Source organism: Wyeomyia smithii, chromosome 1 (genome assembly GCF_029784165.1).
Source record: "Wyeomyia smithii strain HCP4-BCI-WySm-NY-G18 chromosome 1, ASM2978416v1, whole genome shotgun sequence".
NCBI classification, from domain to species: Eukaryota; Metazoa; Arthropoda; class Insecta; order Diptera; family Culicidae; genus Wyeomyia; species Wyeomyia smithii.
The window spans coordinates 204,467,954-204,491,641 of NC_073694.1; the positions used below are offsets into that span (position 1 = coordinate 204,467,954).

The 23,688-nt window shown below is 40.0% G+C and overlaps 1 protein-coding gene across 8 annotated transcripts in view; it reads right to left on the bottom strand.

Moving 5' to 3' along the window:
* LOC129717939 (serine-rich adhesin for platelets-like) overlaps positions 1 to 23,688 on the bottom strand; it is a 118,668-nt gene that overhangs the window by 34,452 nt on the left and 60,528 nt on the right. For all 8 annotated transcript variants that reach the window (XM_055668231.1, XM_055668235.1, XM_055668234.1 and 5 more), the window contains one exon: positions 16,669 to 23,040. In XM_055668231.1, coding sequence (XP_055524206.1) covers positions 16,669 to 23,040 — 6,372 coding nt within the window. The remainder of the gene's footprint in view (positions 1 to 16,668; positions 23,041 to 23,688) is intronic.

Sequence of the window (23,688 nt, forward strand, 5' to 3'; positions counted from 1 at the left end):
AAGCGAATGCAATCAAACACGGTTTAGCGTTTTTTTTTTTGGGGGGAAAAGTGTTGAAAATCGTACCGGGCGAATGATTGCCGAATGTTCCGCGCATTCAAATCGCTCGATTTGACGTGCTTTCGTAAAATCCACGATGACGATGGTGCTATTGACTTTTCACGCCCGCGACGTTTCCAGGTTGCTCAAGTTGCCCAAACGGTGATGCAAATCGCGTGCGACGACTTGTGGCTTCCTGCTGCTGTTGGTTTTTTTCATTCGTTACCTTCAGCTGCTGTTGTTTGAGTTTGAGTTGTTCTAAGCAGATACTTGGTTAATTTCGTCAATATTTTTCCAGGGAATGGAACAATCATAAACTGGAAAAAATTCGTTTTCGATGCGAACAGCAAAGGGAATTGGAATGTAAATTCAATTTGAAAATTATTCACTCTGATCCATAGCTGTGAAGTTTCATAAAAACAGTTTGTTTAATGCTTCTTTATGAGCAAATAGACTCGAAGTAAACAAAACCTGCGCGAGTTATTTTTTCCACGGCTGGCGAGCAGTAAAAAGCAAAACTGATTCAGATTGTTTACATTTGCAAGTGCACACTGTATCTATTTGTTGATGTTTAATTTATCTTCTTGACTTCCTCACGCTAGGTTTGAAACAAAACTGCTTCCTTTGTTTGGGAAATGATAATGATTCCCTCTGTTTTCAGTAATAAGAAGCAGCGTACGATGGCTCCGTAAGAAAACATCAACAGTGGATAACTTCGTTGTTGTCTGTTTTGTTATGTTTATGAAAGATTGCTAGTAAAATGAGAGAACTTATAGTTAAACAAAGTTAATCACTCAGAGTATTTTGATTTGGAATTACTACTAGGATTAAGAAAATGCTCTCGAATTTAACCTTTGAGAAAAAATGTCTCTCATTTCTCCATGCTAGACTTTTTACCAAAAGTTTTGCGAAAACTGCAAGTTTCATAAAAAAGTTGAAGTGGTTGTGTATGAGACACGATCACAAGTTAACGTCGAATTACGACAGCCTATCTCATGTCAATATATTTTTTGCAATAGGTTAGTAAATACACTCGATTGGGGTTAATTAACTTGATAGTCTGAAGCGGAAAATTTCAATGATTCTTTTTCAATTTTCTTTAAAAATTACTAGAGTTGAGTGCAAGTTTCCCGTAGGCTGTTCACACATAATCACATCACATAAGGCTGTTTGTTTCTTTACTTGTATTGTTGCACTCCAAAAGGATCGCAAGTGATAAGTTCAAGGAAAACGTTTCCTCTACTACGCTAGTATCACAGCTTGTAATCCGAATGGTTAAATTTATCAAATACACCAACCTTACGGTGGCGGCTTGAAACTACAAATACGTGCTGCAAAACACTGATGATCACCACCGGTAGCATTGCATATGCCAACACAACATGATCATTTTTGACGTGGGATTATATCACTATACTGAGATACATTCTGTGAAAACAGAAATGAGCATGTAACGTTTTGTATTGGCGGAAGGAAAGATTTCAAATGCGAATAGCTCACACACAACTGTACCGAATCCAATAATAAATATGTCGTTGGATAGCTAAAACATACAAGACTTTTATTAAATGATAATTCAAAGAGTTTCAAAGTCGAATTTTCCCTTACGCATGCCCTACGATTTGGCGCATTTCCCTAACTCAGATATCAAAAAGATAGATGAAACGACTCAAAGTGTTGGTTCCATATATAAACTGGTGGTACTTTGCTGCCAGCAGCTATGTAAGAATGTCCGTTATTTTAATTCACCCATTCTGTGTTCGAAAGGCAAAGCGGACGGTTCTTACTGGAGCAGTAGAAAGCGGGTGGTGGCAAATATTGGTCGCTTATAAAAGTGCATAGGACCATATTTTCCTTTTTACTGGGGGAATCATTCTTCCAATCTTCTTGCTCTCAACAAGTAAGTTGTGTAATATTGATCCCACATTTCCAGAATTTTACGGTTTTTCCCGGATAATCAATTGTGAATACCTTACAAATGGCGTTCCTTTGACATACCTCGGTTTAAGGCAACCTCGATATAACGTAACTCGATATAACGTAACTTTTTCCTCGATATAACGTAACTTTTTAAGATGTATTGAAATTAAAAATAAATGATACAGCAACTGCTTTTGGGGAAACATTGCTCCAAAAAATGTTTGTAGTAAGTTTTGAAACCATTAACATTAACATTCTTGCATAAATAAAAAAAAAAACATAAAAACATGAATAAAAAAACTCGATATAACGTAACGAAAATAAAAATAAAGTTGCCTTATATCGAGGTATGAATGTACAGATCGGACTCGATTATATAGAAACTACATTATATATTGACTCGATTATATGTGATTCGATTATATATAATTTCAGACTCGATTATATATAGAAGCAAAAAAATTTTTTTTCTTGAATTCCAAATATGAGCTAATATATCGTGAGAAAATATTTACAAAATATGTAACACTTAATAAAAAGGAAAAAAACAGAAAAAAATTTTAAAAAAATTAAATTTTGAAAATTGTTTAAAAAAATTCAAAAATAAAAAACTAAAAATACCTCAATAAAAATTACTGAATAAAAATAATTTCAAAAATTAAAAAAAAATATTTTTAAAAATTTGAGAAATTGATTAAAAACAAGTTGACAAATCTTCATATACTTTCATAATTTTTTAAAATATTTTTTCTCTACATTAGACTGCAATTATATCAGGAATAACTACAAGATATGTATTTTTCTTGTAAGAAATGTGTTTTCTGACTTTTAGGGGGATGAATCGAAAATAAAATTCTTCCTATTTATTTGAAAACAACAAATCATTTATGAAAAATAAATATAAAACATTTTTTTTCGCTGATTCGATTATATATAAAATTCGATTATCTATAGTGAAAAAAAAAATCGGAGACTATATATAATCAAGTCCGGCATGTATTAGTTTTTTTTTAATCACGATTAATTTTTGAAAAGGGTTTCATGATAAGATTACAAATATTTGTAGATCCAGAGCCAGAGTTGGGCGAAGTTGTAGATAATGATTTCGTTTTTCCAAAATTATGTTCACTGTGAAATTTTTTTTCATAAAACGATTTGTTTGATTGGTAGAGTGTCTTCAGTAAAGTTGTAGATAATGATTTTGTTCTGCCAAAAAAATATACACTATAGAACACATAAAAAAATCCTCTAGTTAACTATTCCCGCTGCACACTGTTTCTAAAGCTGCAGACAGGTGATCAAAATTCTAATGGGATTAATCTGGCCCTCTCAGTTTTTCTGAAGATATTATTCGACAATCTGTTTAAATTACCTGACGGACATTGATGGAATCAATACCGCTTATGTTAAAATCTCACGCACATTAAAAAACAGAGATTCACTGTTAGCAGTTTTCAAATGAAGAACATTAGACTACACGACAGCATTACAGGACTTCCTACCGTTGGTAAACAATCATTCAGACAAATACGACATAACTAAAGTGAGTGACTCTTTCATGACATTGTATTGTACTATTCGCCTTGAAAAAGGCCGTCAAAAACGGCCGAAACGTCGGGCAATTCAAACAAACTGTCGTATATATAAATTATTTTGATCCGAAAAAATTTACTTTAGAGCTGTAGTGTTTTCAGTAAAGTTGTTTCATCACACTGGTAAACACAGGTTTCACCCTAGAGCTTTAACTAGGAAAAATTAAAGATTATAGTTTAGGGGAACTACTTCGAACTTTAGGATATTTTTTCGCTTTTGTTGACCAGTGTTTTTATTTTTCATTCTATAAAAGATGCAATTTCGTGAGTAATACACCTCAAAGTGAGACAAGAGTTTTGCTTTTAAAAATCCTCTTCGTTCAGCAGAAATAATGAGAAACAACTTTGCCGAAGACATCATACCTCTATTTACCTGTTTAAATGCAATTTTGGTGAAGTTTTTTATAGAATGCCCCTCAAAATCAATTTTTCACAATATATAATATTACAGTGATTTTTTACAATTTTTCAATGTTCTGCAATGTTATTTGATATCACAAAACAGGAAATTTCACCGAAGAAAGTTTATTTCTATTTCCAATATTTCTTCAGTTATTGAAGATTTTTTTTAAAATAACGCACAGGTTTACTAATAGATATCTTATGGAAATCTGCAAATATCTACAGACAAAACCATTTTGATATTGAAGTATGAATCAAAGATCTTTCAATAGATTCAATCCAAAATTTTGTAGATATCTGTTAGTAAATGAGTTCATTATTTTATTAGAAAACTTCAATAAACTTTCTTTGGTGTGTGTTTTGTTATTGCAAACAACATTGTGGAATATTCAAAACTTATAGAAAATCACATAAAAAGTTATATTGGAAAAATTTGTTTCCAAGAAGCATTCTATAGAAAACTCCAAAGAAGCCATTCAGTTAGGCAAATAGAACTATGGTGTCTTAGACAAAGTTGTGTCTTATTCACTGGGACACACGGAACAAAGTTAAACAAAGTTGTGTGCAAAAATGAGACCAGTAAAATTCGTTTCTCACTTTTAGGGTGAATAATTACAAAACTGCAACTCCTATTAAATAAAGAATAATTAATACAACAATTTCGCTGAAGACACGACAGCTCTCAAATCAAATATTTTGGGTAAAAATAATATCGATCACGTTTTTGCAGCTTCACAAACAGTGTAAATTGTGTAGTGTGCATCGTACCTAAAGACGAACTGGAAGGGTTTCGTTTTTTTGAGCGCTGCATGTACCAATTTTTTGCACCATACTTCTTTCTGTTGTTTTGTGCTGTACTTCTGCCGCTCGCAGAAAAAATTAACTCACTTGTGGCTTACACCACAGCCGAGCGAACACGATGGCTAATCACTCAAGTGAGAATACACAGAAGTACATCGCAGTGTGCTTTGTTGAGATAATACAACAAAGACAACTTGAGTTTTCTCGTAGAAAAATGTGATGCGAAGTGGCGCCTGGATTTATTTATTATCAGTTTCGAGATGCAAAGCAAACGTAATCTACTTTCCTACCCAGATGCTCCCCTTATTTTATCACTGTCAAAGCACTGCAGTGAGCTCTGTTGTATAGTTATTGTGCGTAATATCCTTTCGTGTGATACACATGATTCGCTGCGCTCTGCTAGTGATTCTCTCTGAGGAGAAATGACAAGCCTGGTTATAAAATATTTGTGTTTTCTTAATTTCTTTTGTTTTGCGGTGTTAACATAAATTTTACATATACCTTTTTCAGAAATTGGTCGTGATTAAATAAAAAAATACTAATAACACAAAATGACATTTCAAGCCCATAGTAACTCAGTTTCAGTCAGGTCAAAAATGGTCAATCAAAGTGGTTACCCTTTTTTGTGAAATTCACTTATATTCGTAAATAATTCGTGTTTTCTAAACTTGAATGCATACTTACTCAAAAACGGATGCACTGGACAGGAAAAGTCTTCTAAAATTGTTCAAAATCATTTAAAAACGTTCACTCCTAAAATGTTTGAATTGAGAAAATGATGTGAAGCTCAACCTTCAAGAAATAACTTGTATATCATTTCCTAGACTTCTTACTAAATGGTTTATTGTCAGTTCAAGTTTTCATGAAAAACAAAAAGAAATATAAAACCAACTTTTTTTGTAGTTCCAAATTTAAGATTCTTTTTATATGTTTTTTTCACTCAAAAAAGTGTTTTTCCTCTCGGTGTATTATTTTCTCAAACCTTTATCAGTTTTCTACAACTGGTTCGTTAGAATGTTTTTCCTATACAGCCGAAGGATTCTGAACTACAATGCCTTGAATGAAGTGCGTGTATTCTGGGATGCACCCTTCTAGAGAAATAGTGTCTTATGTATGACTTAAAGTTTGATACAAATTTAAAATTCGACTTTTGAGTCATGTTCATTTTTGTCCTTTTTCGAAAGTGTGACATTTTTTATACTTTTTTAACGTCTCATTTTTAGTTGTTGTGTTTTTGTTACATGTTTCATGTTAATGACTTTTTTTGATCTTATAGACACTTTTGTTGGTTTCGTCAATTCTAATATTTTTAACAGTATGAGTCTGAAATTTTGTTCAATTTTCTATATTGTTTTTTTTTTAATAAATAGAATTCTAGATATATTTTGTGAGGGAAAAAAACAACATTGTCATTCCTAAAAACGTGAAATGGAAAGTACCAAATCAACTCATTGACAATAAAACTTACGCAAGCACTAACAAGCGAAAGAAATTAAACCCAGGGACCAAAACCATAAAGTTGCCCACTCGATGAGCCTCATCGAGAAACACAATTTCAAGTGATTAACAATCAGTAAACACTTCCAACTGTTCGGCGCACGTGCAAAAAGCCACCGACAAATAGAGATAGCATCGCATCAGCAGGAGTCAATATAAGGAAAAAAAAGTTTTTAATTGAATCTATACAAAAAAAAACTTTCCAAGAGTTGTCCAATTTCCATTGCTTCGCGGAATACGCTACTGAGCTTGTCCGCTGCCTGACGGTCAGTGAAATCGGAAACGGATTGGTTTGATTTGGTCAGTCAGTCAGTCTGGGGGAGAAAACCATAAGGCCACATTTCAACACGGAAAGAGTCACTTTTCGGCGGAAAAGTAGATCCAATGTCGCCTTTTTAGAGGCACGTGTCATGTCATGTCAACTGGCCCGACACTAATAGGAAGACTGATATAAATGAAATGTACAAATGTAATCAACACGTTATTCGGACACATACACACAGATATTCCAGTGCAGTCTGCGCCTGTGGCATGCGGTCTTTGCTGGTGTCTGGCCATCGGTCGGTCAGCCGGTAATTAGTAATGAGAGAGGGAGATTAATTAAGGAAAGTGGTAAAAATGTGGAACGATTTTGGAATAGTTTCTGCGGAGGAACACTTGTTGGATGGAGGAAGAAGCGGGAAGGCGTTAGGCAAGAAACAAACAAGCAAGAGTGAGATCCAGCGAAAACTTTTCACGGTACAGAGAGATTGATGAATTTCAGAGCAGAACGTGTCAAGAGACGTCCGCGCGTGCCACGGCGCGGTTTGAAAAGTAGGGTAAGAGTTGCGGGTTTCACTGTTTGTCGGTGGTTGAATTTTTGGCTTTTCCTTTTTCGCTGTTTTTCTATCTTCACCAGCAGCGGCGCGGTTGGACTCGCACGGTATGGGCAAAATGTGCAATTACATTATTTGTTACTCTCAGTGAGCCTTGCCAGCTGCTGGCCTCTTGTCGGCTGGCCGAGCGCAGGCAAACTTGGAATTAAAATGTTTGTGGAGAAGTTGGAAGTGGGACACACTGTTGTTGGCTCCCCTTCTACTCCATCCGAGCATTACTAAACAGTTTTCTTTTTTTTTTTCAATGACATTACACCTAAGGTGAGCCATAAACCATGGTTGGAAATGTTTCCCCTAAAATATTTCTAATTTGTCAATATTTTGGTAAACTGCCTTAATTGCTCCGAATCGCTTAATTTTGGCATTGGTCCGCTTCGTTATGCAAATGTGCAACGTATATAAGAGACTGCGTTCGTCTGAGGCGCGAATTAGCCGATTCGAAGCGGTGACATCATCCGCGAGATTGATTGAACAAACATCAACAGACGGCGGCGAGTTCAACACTCGTCGTTGGTTATCGTTCAGTATTTTTCTAACACCAGTTTGAGGATTTTTTTGCTTGCGATGTAATCAGCTCAGCTTTTGCTTCGCTTGTTACTTTGTCGAGGGACACGGGCACGATCGTCGAAAAAATCGCTGCTGGTGGACATTATTCATGTTCGATTATGGATGACGCAATGTATGTTCGAATTCATGTTTGTTGGAAAATTATTTTTTCTACATTGCTGCCGGGTTACTTACAGCACTGTTCAATTATCGTTTTTATCAGTTACGCTATCACATAAAACAATTTGATTGTGTGGTTTAAAACACGATTTGTGCCGTGAAGCGGTATGAGATCCGAATCGTTCAAATGTGAACGATATTTAGAGTTAATGCATAAATTTTCATCACACAATGTCAATATCTTGCATTCTGTCATAAACAGCTTTTCCCCTGTCTGTAATTTATCGTCTTACGCTACGCTAACCCCGAAAATTGAACCAATTATTTTGCGATGATTGATGGTGCTTCCGACGGTTATGAAAAACGTTTCATAAATGTTGGTGGCTGTACTGCACTCGAATCGAAGTGGTTATTTCGTAGCATCTTTATGCGAGAGGTACTGGCACTTTCTCACGCTTACAGGGTGACAAAATAGTCCGGTCACACAGGAGAATCTCAATATTTCAAAGAATAAGAAGAAAATCTTAATCTGGCTTTCATAGCTTTATTCAGTAACTCATAAAGATACTTCTCAGACGATATCTCGGAATTACACAACCTTTCTCTGATCGAACCTGCTTCAGAGGTCTCGGAAAGTCGTCGCGAGCGGCGCGCACGTGCTCCATCAGCATCTCGTCCCAGATTTTCGTGTTAACTCGCTTGAATTGCTCCAAATTTGTTATTTTATAGTCGTTCAGCTTCGACATCATGTATCCCCACACGAAATAATTCAGTGGATTCAGATCCGGAGACGACGGATGCCATTCATTCTTCGGAATGAAATCGGTCAAGTTTTCCTCACACCACGCCTGTACAACCTTTGCGGTGTGGGATGGGGCGCCATCTTGCTGGGAGCAGTAGTAATCGTCTTCAAACAATAGTTCAGCTTGAGGCAGAACATTTTTATTCAAAACTGTGTCCAGGTAGTACGATGCGTTGATTTTGATCCCTTTATCGATAAAAATAAGAGGCAGTTTACCACACTTGCAAATGGCTCCCCAAACCATCACTGACGTCTTATTTTGGAACCGGGAAACGTTCAGCTTGTCCGCAGGAGCTTGCTGGAGGCTCACACTCCAAACTCGATCATTTTGGCGATTGACTGTTTGCTCCAAAACGAACAGCTTCTCGTCCGAAAAAATAATCTTGTCATCTGCGCGCCAACCGAGCAACTCCCGCGACCGTTGGTAACTCTTGTCCTTTGTAGCCTTGGTAACCCCATGAACCACCTGTTTTTTGTACGGTGTAAGTTTTGAATCCTTGCGCAGAAGCAGGCGGATTGATTCTCGGTTCATTTTAAGGTTCCTGGCCAGCTTCCATGCAGATTGGGCGGGATTCCGGCGAATCCGGTCTCGTATAATCTTTTTCAGCCTTGGAGTTCTCACAGACTTTGGTCGTCCATATCATGCTTTGTCCTCGGTGCTGGTGTTTTATGGTCCGGTACACGAATTTCCGGTTGTTTCCGGGCGGTTTTAGGTGATTGAATATGTGTCCGGGTTTGTACCCTTTCACATTTTCAGCGATAACAGCTGCTCTTAACTCTGCCATGGCTCACAACTCAATGTAAACAAACTGCACAGAAACGAAACTCTGCCACTTTGGACAGCAAAGTTTCATTTGACATATAGATGGCACCAGAGAGATGCAACGTGTAGGCTACAGGCGACCCCAAAAAAGTGTGACCGGACTATTTTGTCACCATGTATATGGGGATTGAAAACAAAGGACAACCGGGGTATAAAAAATATGCTGTAGACTTCTCGCTACTCCAATCAGTACAAATTGTGTGTTGAATAAAATAAGATTGACGTATCCCTTGAGCGTCGTGACAAGTTTTGGGACAAGGAAATATACATAATTTGCACTATCCCGACCCTTTCGATAACAATGGGAACAATTTCCACATCATCAGTTGCAACAAATTGTGTTTTTTTTTTTTTGTTAAAGTTTACAAATTCACAAAGGATTAATAAATTTTCACAATGGAGTATTTTTAGCCCGGGAAGTGTTTTCCTTTTCTTTATTGAGTTTGGACATCTGGAGCTGCTTTAAATGACTTGTTCAAAATACCAGAAAATCGTTTTTTCGTTGAATATTTCCACTTTCTTATTGAAGGAATTTATCCGTAATGTGTATGAGGAAACCCATTTTTATTTGTTTAATTTATCCCTCATGTTTCTGAGAAGACCCGTATCAGAGAAGGGAATGTATTTTATTTTTAAAAATTCATAACTTTTGAACCAGTTGATCGATTTTCCATTTTTTTTTTTTGGATCAAATTAACCCTATCCCCGCGAAGAGAAATCAGTTTTTACATCGAAAAATGACATTCAAACTCTTGTTACTCAGCAACCTCATGCATAATTGGCACAAACTATATTGCATATTGAAGATCAATTTGTTCTCTAACTGCTTAGAGTATTTTCATCGTTAGAAATGTCAAGTATAGTTGTTAAACTATTATCAAAATTTATATGTCAGCTGATGCCACATGGCATCACCCGCGTGGAATGGGTTAAAAGTAATTACTTCTCGTTCTAGTAAAAAATACAAAAAAAAATGAATCTACGTGCTTTTACATGCATAATATAAAGAAATATTTAAATTTCTGTCATGTTTTTGAACTAAATTTACTCAAATATGAAATATAACATGTGTTTTAAAATTTCCCCATACAATGAGTCAAATGTGCCCTTCAAATTGAGACCAAGAGATATTTTTTATGTTTAGCCCAAAAGGAAAGTAAAATGAAAAACGCATATTTTTGTGAAAACAGTAATAATTTTGAGTAGAATTGAGATATTCACGATGACAGCATTGCAAATTGCTCACGATTGTCAGCATTTTAAAAAGCCCTAAAAGTCATTCAAAGACAGTTCTAAGGTGCAAATTGGAATAAAAAAGTTAGAAAAATATGTTTTTCATATAAATCGGGTATTTTCAAAGATAAAAAAACAGCTTTTTCACAAAAATACCTAAAATTACCGGAGCTGTAACGTTGTAGAACAACTTCTTTCTTCTGTCTTCAAGGATAAAAAAGTTAGACACTTGAATTCATCGAAAATTCATCGAATTCATTTCAGCGTATAAAACTAATTGAAGGACTCCACTATTTGGTTCCATGTCTTATTGAATACATTTTCCACTGAAATATGTGGAGTACCGATTATACTCTTTAGAAAAACATCATGGAATTTATTTTGAGAATATTTTCGAAGCCTCGTTCCTCCTGCCAATATCGCGCCACAGTTACATATTCCGCGAAGAGAACTCATAATTCTTTGGGCAATTTTATAATGAGAAGGACTTACTTTGTCTAGAGGAAGGAGTCATGCCGAAACCTCGTTCCTTCTGCCAATATCGCGTAACAATTACAATTTACTGAAGAAAATGTTTTTCTGATCCGTTTTATTATATGTAGGACTTATTTTGTCAAAAGGAAGCTTAATAGGGCTATTGAGAGAGCTTCGATCCGCAAGGTTACAGAGTCCGCTTTGATAAGCGAGTGGTCGTGGGTTCGAATCTTAGTAGAATCAGGCCATTTGGTTGTCGAAGGACTTTAACATGGGTTCATTCTCAGGCTCTCTACTACATACCCTTCCTTCAAGCTGAATTCTATAGTACCTTTGCTGACTTTCATCCTAACAAAAAAGTCCCTCTTATAATAAAACTGTTCTGAGTAACGTATAATAGTTCTCTTCAGGGAATTGTAATTATGGCGCGGTCTTGGCTGGAGGAACGAGGTTTCGATAAGACTCCTTCCTCTTGACAAAATATAAGTCCTACTTATAATAAAACTGACCAGAGGTGAAGCATTGAGCGCCTCTTCAGGAAATTGTGATTGTGACGCGGTGTTGGTAGGAGGAACGAAGTTCGATAAGACTCCTTCTGAACTGATTTCAGAAATATTTACCCTCTACAGGGAATTGTAATTGGCGATATTGGCACGAGGAACGAGGTTTCGATAAGACTCTTTCCTCTTGACATAATGAGTCCCTCTTAGAATTAACTTGGCCAGAGAGGAACGTTAGGTGTAGCCTCAGTTCATGCAAATGTAATTTGGCGATATTGGTAGGATAGAAAAGATGCTCGGTATAGTAGAGCAGTAAGCTTGAAATGAAAGGGTAAACTCTCACACACAAGCACGGATATAAAATAAAAAAGAAAAGCGTATCATTCACTTCAATAATGATACTGCCAATAATATGAAGTGCGGAATACAGAAAACACCTGGGCAATATCACAATACATCAAAATGTCTCTGGTCGCAGTAATGAGTCCACACAGAGGAAAAAAAGGGCTATTGAAGAATTCAGCGTGGAGGTAGGATACCATTTAAAGTTGTAAAAAGTAGGCAATGTATGTGATTTTTTCGAGGATGCGAAAAGTCCCGTATGAACGAAGGATTTTTTTCCAAGTCTAAATCACATACTCAGCCCGTGTTCATTTTTCGCATCCTTCTCCGTATTGCCAAACGATGAAAATGTCACTGAACTTCTTTTCAAGTCTAGAAATATTCAATGTGGCAAATGATGCGTTGATTCGGGTTAAAGTCCTTTGACAACTAAAAGCACAGTGGTTGAAATTGTGAAAACGTGATCGTCAGCGTTTTGAGTCTGAAAATGTCATTTAAACGCTATAGTATATTCGACAAAGTTTTCGTATATTTCAAGGGGCAACTCATAACAATATCGCACGCTTAGTCTGGGGGCTAATAGCGGTCTCGATCAACTAGAATATTAGTTGAGAAAATTCGTTATCGATATTGTTTTTGGCACATTTTGCATGTGTAGGATAGGTACAACGATACACCGTGCCCCAGTGCTGAGTCGGGAAAAATTCCAGCTCCAAAAGATCCTCGTCTCGGTCGGGAATCGAACCTGATATCACAACCGTGTGGGAGAGCTAGCCGACCGACATCGCTAACCACAGAGCCACGGGGACCACCTGCACTGGCAACTCATGATGGAAATAGTTTTTGAATAATCCACCTAAAATGATTGCTGCCAATTTAAAGTGGTGTCTTCAGAAAAGTTGTAGGCAAAGTTGCTGATTATTACAATCATTCATGATTCATCATCGTCGCTGCTCACTAGTGACTTGGTACTAGAGCTGCAGCCTATCGCATCATCAAGTGCGAATAACCGTGCTTAATGAACTGTTTAGGTGTATTCTATCCTTTACTTCTTTTCCTGCTATTGTATCTCACTGAGTTACCACATTCGGCCACCCGAAAAAAAGTTACTCACCATCAATTCGACTTACAGCTGAAGCGAACGAATCTAACGAAGCGAAGTGTCGGGAAAGACCAATGACGTTTACGAAGGAAAACAACACCGTTGGTTTTGGTAAGAATAGTTTCGTACAAGGCCCAAACAAACGTCGCCGCCTAGGGTGGGCAATCGAATTCTCTGTTTATCGAATAGGGTGTTCGATACATCTGAGAAGGGATGTATTCTTGACAGAATAAATTTTGCGGAATATAGTTTAAGGAATTAGTTTAGATGTAGGCACGTATTGTTTAAAAGGAAAAATTACATTCTTTCAATGTATGCTTTTATTTTTATGTTTCTTGAAGTCAACTGATTCCTATAGGTTTCTGAATTTTAAAATGAATTTAACGAAACTAAAGGCATCGATAAGACACCTATATTCTATTGCCCCTTTGGCAGCAGCCTTTTCCTTCTTTGTTTTTAACGCGCGGCAGTTCATCACTACGCATCTACGCAGCACTGTTGGCTGGAGAAAGCAAATCGCTTCGGTTCACCCAAAAAAAAGACCCGAAGAATATGACTGATGCAAATCGTACGAACGATGCAAATGAAGTGAATGATGCGAATCATCTGAATATTCTGAGTGATGAGATTACCACGGAAAAAAAAACCTCTGTCTTCCTATTGATCTGATCGGGTCCGAAGCGGAGATGGTGCGAAGAGAAAAAAAACTTCTCATATGTGAGTCACTCACCATGGCACGGGACAATCAACGCGTTCGTTTCATTTATGAGTGCATGCTTTGTTGCCACTGAACTGAGTACTTCTGGTTGCAGACAACGTATTTGAGTGTAATGAAGTGATAATCAGCAACACTGGTTGTAGGTAATCTTATGTAGACAAACTTTGCTGAAGTCATTTGTGTTCTATCTTGACATTTTTTGATATTTAAAAAATCCATGATTCTGCCGAACATACTTTAGGAATTATTTCCAACTTTTATATTGGGTTTACGATGTTTTTGATCGAAAATGGCACTTTTTCAAACTAAAATATCTTGCAAAGTTGCAAATAGTTTCAGAAACAACAGTCGACATTCGAAAGATGAAGGTTAGTACTAGCTTTCCACGATGAGATGAAGGTTAGTACTAGCTTTTTCACGTAGTTTCACTAGTTTTTTGCGGTTTGTTGGGCACTAGGATGTTTTGTAAATAGTTTCCATTTTTTTTCATTTTCAAGCGTATTTTTTTTGTTTATTTCTTCTTGGGTGGCAGCGAAAAGGGATATGTTAAATTTCCAAAATCGACCATGTACATTTTGTTAACTGACCCAGAAAAATGAGCTGTGCCAAATTTCAGCTCAATCGGATGATTTTAGAGGTGCCTCAAAGTGCTCAAAGTTGTGATTTTTCGATCCTCAAAAATCCAAGGAGGTAGGGTATGTAGTGAGGACATGGAGCCTGAGAACAAACCCATGTTAACCCGAATCAGTCCAGAGTTTCCCGTGAATATTTTATTTTATACAACTTTGAATAGCTCGAGCGTCCACATGCAAAACCAAACTTACTTGATGTGATTTCCTCTGTTAAGCGGCATCTCTTGGCGCTCATGAAAGTGTTGTCACTGTAACAGAACTCCATTTTAAGTCGAGCAATGTTCAATGTGGCAGATGATGCGTTGACTCTAGTTAACCACTCTAGTAAAAAAAAAAAATGAACCACCCTAATGAAAATCAAGTTTGAGATACCTAATGATCATTGAAATAATTTATATCTGGTTTGGGACGAGTTCTTAGTCATTTTAGTAGCCAGAGCTAAAGTATTCCATATTAAGCCTTCGGTTGCCCGAAAAAAGTCCCAGAAGGTCGATTTTCGGTCAAAATTTCTTTCCGAGATAACACCAGATCTCGACGTTTTATTCATTTTAAAGACATATGGCATCGAAAAAAAAATCGATTTTCCAATTTCATGTACCTCCCCTCTTGGTAGATTTTCAAGGTTCGAAAAATCACAACTTTGAGCGCTTCGAGGCACCCCTAAATCAAATCCGATTGAGCCGAAATTTTGCACCGATCTTTTTTTCGGGCCAATGAAAAAAATCTACATGGTCTGTTTTTGTAATTTGATGATGAAATTATTTCCACATTGTCAGTCATTGCCACCCTATGTACAATGATTTTTCATTAAAAAATATTTTTTCGTGCATTATTTTAATACGCAGACATTATTTGAAAAATATGCAGACAGAAAAAAGCAGGTTTTTGCTGAATATAGTCTATGCAGATTCCAAAATGCCAAAATCATTGACCCTTTTGATTCTGTACATATTAAAAAAATGAAAATTGTTTGCCAACAGCGATACTACAGAGACTGAAAGAGACTGGTGAATCTATCTAGCAAAGACTAGTACGGAGGTTACTACTTTTTGTGTAATAACTAGCTATATATGGTCGATTTTCAAGAGATTGAACCAAAGTGTTTTCAGCAAAATTTTTCTACAGAAGGTTATCTAAAACTTTGCTGAAGTCTTTACTTTGATTTGTTAAGTAATACAAAAATGTTCTCTTCGAAATACTCCAAGATATACAGCCTTAAGAATTGTATGAAATGGTGACGTAGAACTAAAGACTTTTTGTTCAATTCTTGATGAGTAATTTATGGTTTCTATGGTAACCATACACAGGAGATAAACTGTCAATCGCCATCAGCAGCAGCATTGCAGTTTTTCCCTAATTGCACACGAATAGAAATCGTGTAACGCTGTAAGGACAGACCAGCGGCGCAAGGCTCCACCTGTGCTGTACGGTACTGTTTCCCTTACCAGCATGTTTTCTTTCAAGATATCAGTTGTTTATGTTTCTAACAGCAGGTTAACAAACTGTTCAAGATCAGGGACGAATAACTGTTTGGGGTTAAAGTCCCTTTAAAAAGAAAATAAACAATCAATCAATTGTTCAAGAAAGAGGGCTGTTTCAAACTTTGCGAAAAGCCTTTTTCTTCGAGACATCAAAGTAGTCCAAGTTCAAGGAAGCAACCATTAATTGGCCTGTTGAGAAGAGGATACTCTGTCATTTTTTTTTTTGATACTGATATAGAGAATGTTACAGTAAATGGTTGGTGTCTATTCATGTCCTCTGTGCTAGGCATGTGATTGATTCACTGTTCGAGAAAATTTGCCCTTGAAACTTTTTATCAATTTTTACCGCTTAGCAATGAAATAATAATAATAACGTATTACAGAATTGTCCAACATTTTATCTTTCCAACATCATATTGGTTATTGTTTACCCTTCACGTTAGGCTGTTATTATCGTTTGAAATCTAATGGAACATTTACCAGTTTTATTTTCAATTTTTATAGCATGTACATCAATATAGAAAACAAAACCAAAAATTACGATAGGTTTAATAGAAGCTAGCGCATCTCTAAGGGTATTGTTAACGTAGAAACCTTTTCAAAAACCCCTATCTAAATGAACCCCTGCTAAATGAACAAAATGTCAATTTGCCACTAATGATTTCCAGCATTTTTTAAATATATATTGTAAAAACCCCGCGAATAACGAAAGACCCTTTCGTCTTTTGCCTCGTAACTAGCTTCTATAAGATACGACAACAACACTCACCGCTCAGATTGCTCTGCACCCGTCGTCGTTCGCGTCTCGGGTACACCGGCTGCTGCAGTCCCGGTGCCGAGACGGCTCGCTTCGGTGTGCTCGGTGGTGGGGGCGGCCGATAGCTGAAACCGGGAGCACGATAGCGGGCACTCTTGACGTTGTTCTGCAGGAAATGGTAGACACCTTTCGGTACCATCGAGGAAGTGGACGCCGAACTGGTCGGAGCCGATTGCATGATGGTTTGGATGTTCGAGGTCGGAAGCCGAGGAAGGGAGTTCGTGTTGACGGCAGTGTTGGTGTTCTGGAGACTGCGAGGTAGCGTTGAACGGGATGCCAGCCGATTGTCGTTGCAGGTTGAATCGTCCGAGTCACTATCGGCAACGCTGGAGCGTCTTCGGCCAGTCGTTTGACTTTGGGTTGATCCCCACAGTTTGGAGGATTCGAAGTCCTCTCGTTCACCGCCTATACTGCCACAACTTCGTACCCTGTCCAGCTGTTCACGGCTGAGATTTTGATTGTTGAATAACAAATCTCCCGCTGACCGTCTTTTGGCAGCCAATACCGAAATCGATGATGTCGAATTATCCAACATCGACAGTTTCGATCGTGAGTCTCCATTGGCCAGTAAGGCCGATTCGAAACTTCCCCGCCACGAGAACCGCTCGTAATCACTAGCCTCCTTTTCTTCTCCAGCCATTTCCGTACTGTTGGAAGACTGATGATGGTGTGGCCTCGCGTCCCCTAGCAGCAGATCGTGACTTTTACTTCGTGGTAGCAAATATCCCAGATCTTCATTCTTCTCCATGTTACTTTCGGACGTACTGTCATCATCCTCTGTCGTTGTGGCCGAAATGTTTGGTTGCACTTTTCGTTGATGGTATCGTATATTGGCGGACTTGGGGGATGCACTTGCATGGGATTCACCACTGCTTACTTCATGCATCAGTGCCACCAATCGGCTTCCGATGTGGTGCATCACTTTGGCAATCAGGGGCGGCGAACTGGTTACATTGGTTGGTTTTTCCTCATCTTTCGTCATTTTCGACAGTGACGCCACCAGCCGCTGGTAGACGAAGGCGGTTTCCTTGTTCAACGCATGTGGTTCCTCAATTAGTCCACCGTCACCCATGTCGCCTTCTTCGTCTTTCTCCAGCATATCGAACTTGTTGATGATCTGCTGACAGCTGGCGGAAATCTGCTGCTGTAGAACAGATTTTTGTTGAACCGCTCCTTCCAAATCGGAGCTCGTATAGTCCGACGAATCATACGAATCCGACCAGGTATCTTCACTGCTGAGATATTCGACTATTTCCCGCACTTGATCATCCCTTATGCCGGGAACCGTTTTCATCAGTCGCGTTAATTCATTCTCAAAGTACACCAACTGCGGTGGCTTGCTTCTGCAGCGTATTTTCGCTACTGGAGTGCCATGTTTCGGAGTGTTCGGCTCACTAACTGTTGGCGTTGAATTGCGGGAGGCCGCTTTACTGTTAGCAGAAGCAGCAACCAGCGTTTTGAAAAACTGTCTCATTTTAGACATCATCAGATTTGTTTCCTCGTCCGAGCTCCAATTGTTGAAACTGTCCTTTCGAACCAGATTCACCGGAGGAGGATCGCTCGCGAGGGCTTTTAAGGAACTATTTTCTTCTTTGAGATCAGTTTTGTTCTCCTCTTGGATCTCCTCCAGCTCGAGCTTTAGTTCGGGTGATCTCACCGTTTCGCCATCTTTTAGCAGATCATCGTTACTGCCGATGAAGCCACTATCGCGACTGTTTTGCTTCTTGCTTTCCGAAAGTGAACCCATTAGGGGAAGATCCGGTTGCGGCGTCTTTCGGCTCTCATCTTCGGAACCATCCTTGTCCGACTTATGTGGGAGGGCGATTTGTTGCATTTCCGTGAGCTTTTTCAAATCATCGCTGTCGGTCTTTTTGGAGAACTTTTTCTTCCGCTTGGCGGTATCGTATAAACTTTCGTTTTTGTCCATTTGACTGATCGATTCATCGCAGGTGTCCGTTTCCGATGAATCAGGACACTCGTGTCCATCGCCTCCTTGCTGCTCGATTTCGGAATCTTTCGCCAGTAAGTTATCAAGAGACGAACTTTGTGAGCGACCAGCTCCTCTGGCCCGGACTAATCGCTTCCGGCGCTGCTCGGGACTTGGGTGTCCTTCGCTGTCACTCCCAACACTGCCACTGCCGTCCGATTCGTTTCGTTCTGCCGTGAATCCCATGAACCCAGTGAGGAAATATTTTTCCAACCGTGATGATGCAAGATCAGCCGATTCGCCCGAAGTTCCGAGCGATTCTTCCGGGCCACCCAGTGAATCCAAACCCTCACTGCAAACGGAACTGCTTTCGGAAATGCTATCATCCCTGAAATTTTGCGGTAACGATCCGGATGCACCATCCCCAAGCCCGTAGAAGAAATATTTCTCAAGCTCCGAGGCTGAGATGCGATTTTTTCGTTTCGATTCTGAAGTTCGATTCGATTCGGCCTCACTATCTTCGCAGCTTTCCTCCACAATGGTATGCAGAGTGAAATCGATCGCCGCCCGATTGTAACCACGCAGTTCTTCCTCACGATCAACGCCCAACGAAATTTCTTCCCCAGAATCGTCGATATCCGACTCGGTTGCGGTTGTAGTCGCAAATTCTTCCTCATCATGACTTGCTTCTTCCACCCACGAATCGTCGTCTGCTAGACCATCCTCCAGACAAATCACGGCCGAGAGTGTATTCGCACCTGTCACGACCGTTACATCTTCATTCTTACTACTGTTATTAAGGCTACCACTACTGTTACTGTTACGGCTAGATCTACCACTACCACCATCGGCCGCCATTGCACTACCTTTGCTCATTGCATCACTTTCACTGATCGGGGCGGTATCTAAGATACTATTGCCTTCGTTTGACCCTTCATCAACATCACTAATGCTCTGCTCTACACTGACACTCACATCGGATACTACACTATTTGTTATTGCACTTTCGTTCGTTGTGATTTTCACGGGTCGCCTGTTCGTTTGGGGTGATGCCTGCTCCAAAGAAAAGTTAAAATAACCCGCCAGCCCACGGTCGTGTGAAGAACGGCGATCGGGTTCGTCGTCTGCGGCTGGCAACATGTCGTCGCCATATTCGTCCTCCTCGTCGTCCTCTGCTGCCCCCATCGCTTTCGAAATCCAATTGGTGTGCTTTACCGTGATCGGGTCGTCTTCGTCACTGCTGCTCACGATACGAGTGGTGTGACTCGTGACGATACTCACGTGAGAATGATGATCACTCACGACGGCAGCCCGCTGCTGCTGCTGCTGCAATGACGACGGTACTGATGACTCGGTTGCCATCGAAATTGTACCGTTGTCGGGGCCAATCAAAACTAAACTCTTATAGCGATTGTTAGCAGCATAGGTTGCTGCTGCGTGACTATTATTTACATCCGTGTTGGACGATCGTTCGCTTACTACTGAGGTTGGCTTTGTGTTTGCTGAATGATCGTGCGCTGAGGCTGGCAGAGGTGGTGGTAATAGTAGTGAAATCGTTTCTGTTTCTTCTATGCTTCTATGCGATTGCTGCTGCTGCTGCTCACCTGCGGAGAGCACGTTCTGTTTGTTTTGGTTTGCATTACATTGTTCGCTGTTTGTGATGTTGGTGTTCAGTTCTTCTACCTGCTCGTGTTGGTGTTGATCGTTTGGCACCACTTGTTGTTGGGGTGATTCGATGTTTTCTCCACTGTCCGCCTGTTCTATGTTTGGCTCACTCACACCGTGCAGCGAGCTTTCGTCGCTATTTGCTGGCGTGGAAGCTTTTTCCTCACTGGCGGTAGTGCTTTCGCAAAATTCTGCGAACATCATCGGAACATCATCATTCAGCTGCAGCTGCACTTTTGGTTCCGGACAATTTTCCGGTAAACTTTGCGTTTGATCGCTTCGAACCTCTTTTGAAATCTCTGGCTTGAAATCTTCACTTTCACTTTGCTTCTCATCCTCGGAATCAACCCGTCTAACGTGTTTCAGGACAATTCCGTCGTCCTCTTCGATTGGTTCGACGAGCTTTACGGTGGTATTGACTTCCTGATTGGTGGGACAATTGGAGGATGTACTGCTGGAAATGTCCGAATCGTTGGATTCGATTTCGGAGTCTGAATTTACCACCATCACCTGATAAAACTTTCTCGATCCAGCCGGTCTTCGGTCGGCGATTGTTCCCGTATCATCACTGTCCGTGTCATCGGAACAGGAGCTGTAGGATGTCGTAGAATCAGTGTCTTCACCGCTACCGGGAAGACCTTTCACTTTCAGCAGCACTGGCTCACCTGTAACATCATAGTTGCGCTGCACGGATCGGGACAGATGATTATCGGTCATATCCTCGTTCTCGCTGCTGGCCAAGGATGATTGCGACGAACTAAAACGACTTTCTGACAACAGGTAACCCGTCAATTCGTTGTCTTCTTCCACTACTACTGCTACAGGTTTATCCGCATCTTCCAGCGGCCCCACTGTTATCATACTGTCGTTATCAAGCAACCGATAAGTACTATCATCACACGTCACCTGGCTAGGAGTGGCAGTTTGCTCGCGTGCTATTTCACCACTCGAGGTTTCAGCATAATTTCTCCGTTTTCCTACACCACTCAACTCGGACACTGAAATTGCCCTGCCGCAGGAAAGTGCGCTACCAGCAGCAGCAATGTCATCGTACGTATTACACGGCAGTACTGTTGTTGCATTACCACTGTCGTCAAACTGGTTCACTGGCTCTTCGTGGATTTGCGGCTGTTGTGGTTGTTGTTTTTCTTTTTCACGCCGTACTACAGTTATGACCGATTCACTCACACTACACTGTCTCGTTACAGGTTTTTGCACTTGCACGCTCACAAGTGGTTGTTCATTTTTAATGGCTTCGTGACTACGACGGTGGTGCACTATAGGGTTTCTTTTGTTAATTTTAGGCTTTTCACATAATTTCTCGTCGCCACTACTACTGCTGCTATTAAAGTTCTGCTCTTGTACTTCGCCCGAGGTCAGCGAATTTTCATTGCCGCTGACATTTTCGTGGAGGTTAATCACTGTAGCCGTGGTGGCTGCCGTGGGTTTTAATTCTTTATCTGTTCTTCCTTGTACGGGCAGATCATTGCCAACCGACGACGACGACGACGACGAAAGAGAGGGAGCTACCCGGTCCAAACTAGTGCTGACAGCAGCGGTCAGTTCGGCACTAGCCAGTGGATCAATTTTACTTTTACTCGCACTATTGCTGCTGCTGCTAGGGAAATCGCGGTTGCGAAACAACTTTTCGTTAAGAGAAGCTGCCACACCACTCACTGCACAACCACTCGCACCACTGGCAGTGTTATTACTATTTCCATTACCGCGTACCTGTTCATCAACATCTTCGCTTTCGCGAGCTCGCCGCTGCTTTTGCTGCTGCTGCACAGATTGATTTACCGATGAATCTTTCGTTTCGATGTGCTGCTGGCCAGAACTCTTTCGGTCCATTTCCTGACTATCGGTGGTAATTTTAGGTTTCTTCATTCCCTTTTGATGATGATGGCAGCACATAGATGAATGCATGCAGGTCCCGTTATTAGGCTTAAATTCGAACAGTGCACCCTCACTGCCGGTACAGTTTTTCCAGAGCTGTTTGATCAGCTCGTTCTGGCTTTGCTCTTTCAGGATGGTTTTCAATTGTTCCTTCTGTGACCAACTGTGAAATGTTGATATTGGCACCGGAATGGGCACTGGGACCGGTATCGGGACGAAATGGGTTTTGAAGCCACATTCGCACTTGTACACTTCGCCCTTGAATTTTTGCAGATTTCGATACTCTTCAAAATTTTCCAAAAAACCTTCACTCCTAGTGGGCGAAGAGGAGGACTCGGTGTGCGTTAAAAATTCATCATCCGTCCCAGTGTCATAGGCAGGATTGGTCGAGTAGAAGGAACCGCTGCGCTGTCTCCGGTACAGCATTGGGGAGGTAAGTGGGGACGACTGCACCAGGGATCTCTTCCGGGGTGTGTTCCTGTGGGGCTGCTGGTTCGTTGTCGTAATATCGTACAAAAGCGTTTTCGTTGTGCTTATTCCCGGCTCGAAATAATCCCAATCACAGTCGTCTAGTGCGATGCTGTGCCGTGTATAAGCGGAAGACGTGGTGGAGCTGCTGTCACATTCCTCCTCCTTGCTGGACGAATCGGAACTGATGAACACCAACCGGTAGTCATCACAGTCCGTGAACGGTAGCTTGGCCAGATTGCTGTCGGGTTCGGAAGACGATGAGCCTGCCGTTGGGTCGTCGTACAGCAGCTGCCTTCTGGTGGCTCCGGGACTGCTCTGATACAGCAGTGGCAGTTTGTGATGACGTGGGTTGAAGCAGTAGTCACCTGGACAATATTGTAGCGATTAGCGATTAAATTGGTCTCTCTAGTTCATCCGGTTAGCTTTGTTAGTTGTTAGTAGTGGCCATACCTTTCAAGCAATCGGTTTTAGTAACACGCGCGCAACGCTACAGCTCACAATGTACCTACTAACTAAATGAGTTAGATGCGATCAAACTTGTTTGAGGCTGTTCTAGAGACAGAGAAATTGCTGAATAAATCTTTGCCGCCCCCGCCCAATCTGGATTAGAGTTAGTTGGCATAGCATTATACGAGCGAATAGTGTACAAGGGTTGTAGTTTAGTTCTTTGGTTAGTTGGGAGGGAAAAAATAAAGCACACACAATTCATCTACAGAATATAAAATTCACGAAACAAGTGAAATATGATTCCCGCTCGCTAGCCTATAATTGACACCGATCAATACTGTCTGTTGAAAATTGTCCAATAATAGCGATAGCACCGTGACCCAGGAGATATTTATAGAGCAATTCTCGCACAGAAAAGTGTCACTATTGTCTAGACCGTTTCTAATTTGAATGAAAATCGGCGAAGCTAAAACCAGCGGTTTCCTTCTCAGAAGTAGCTTTCTTAGAATGAGCGAAATTCTAAATTATAATACATATTTATTTGAAGTAAATTTCAATGTATCCGT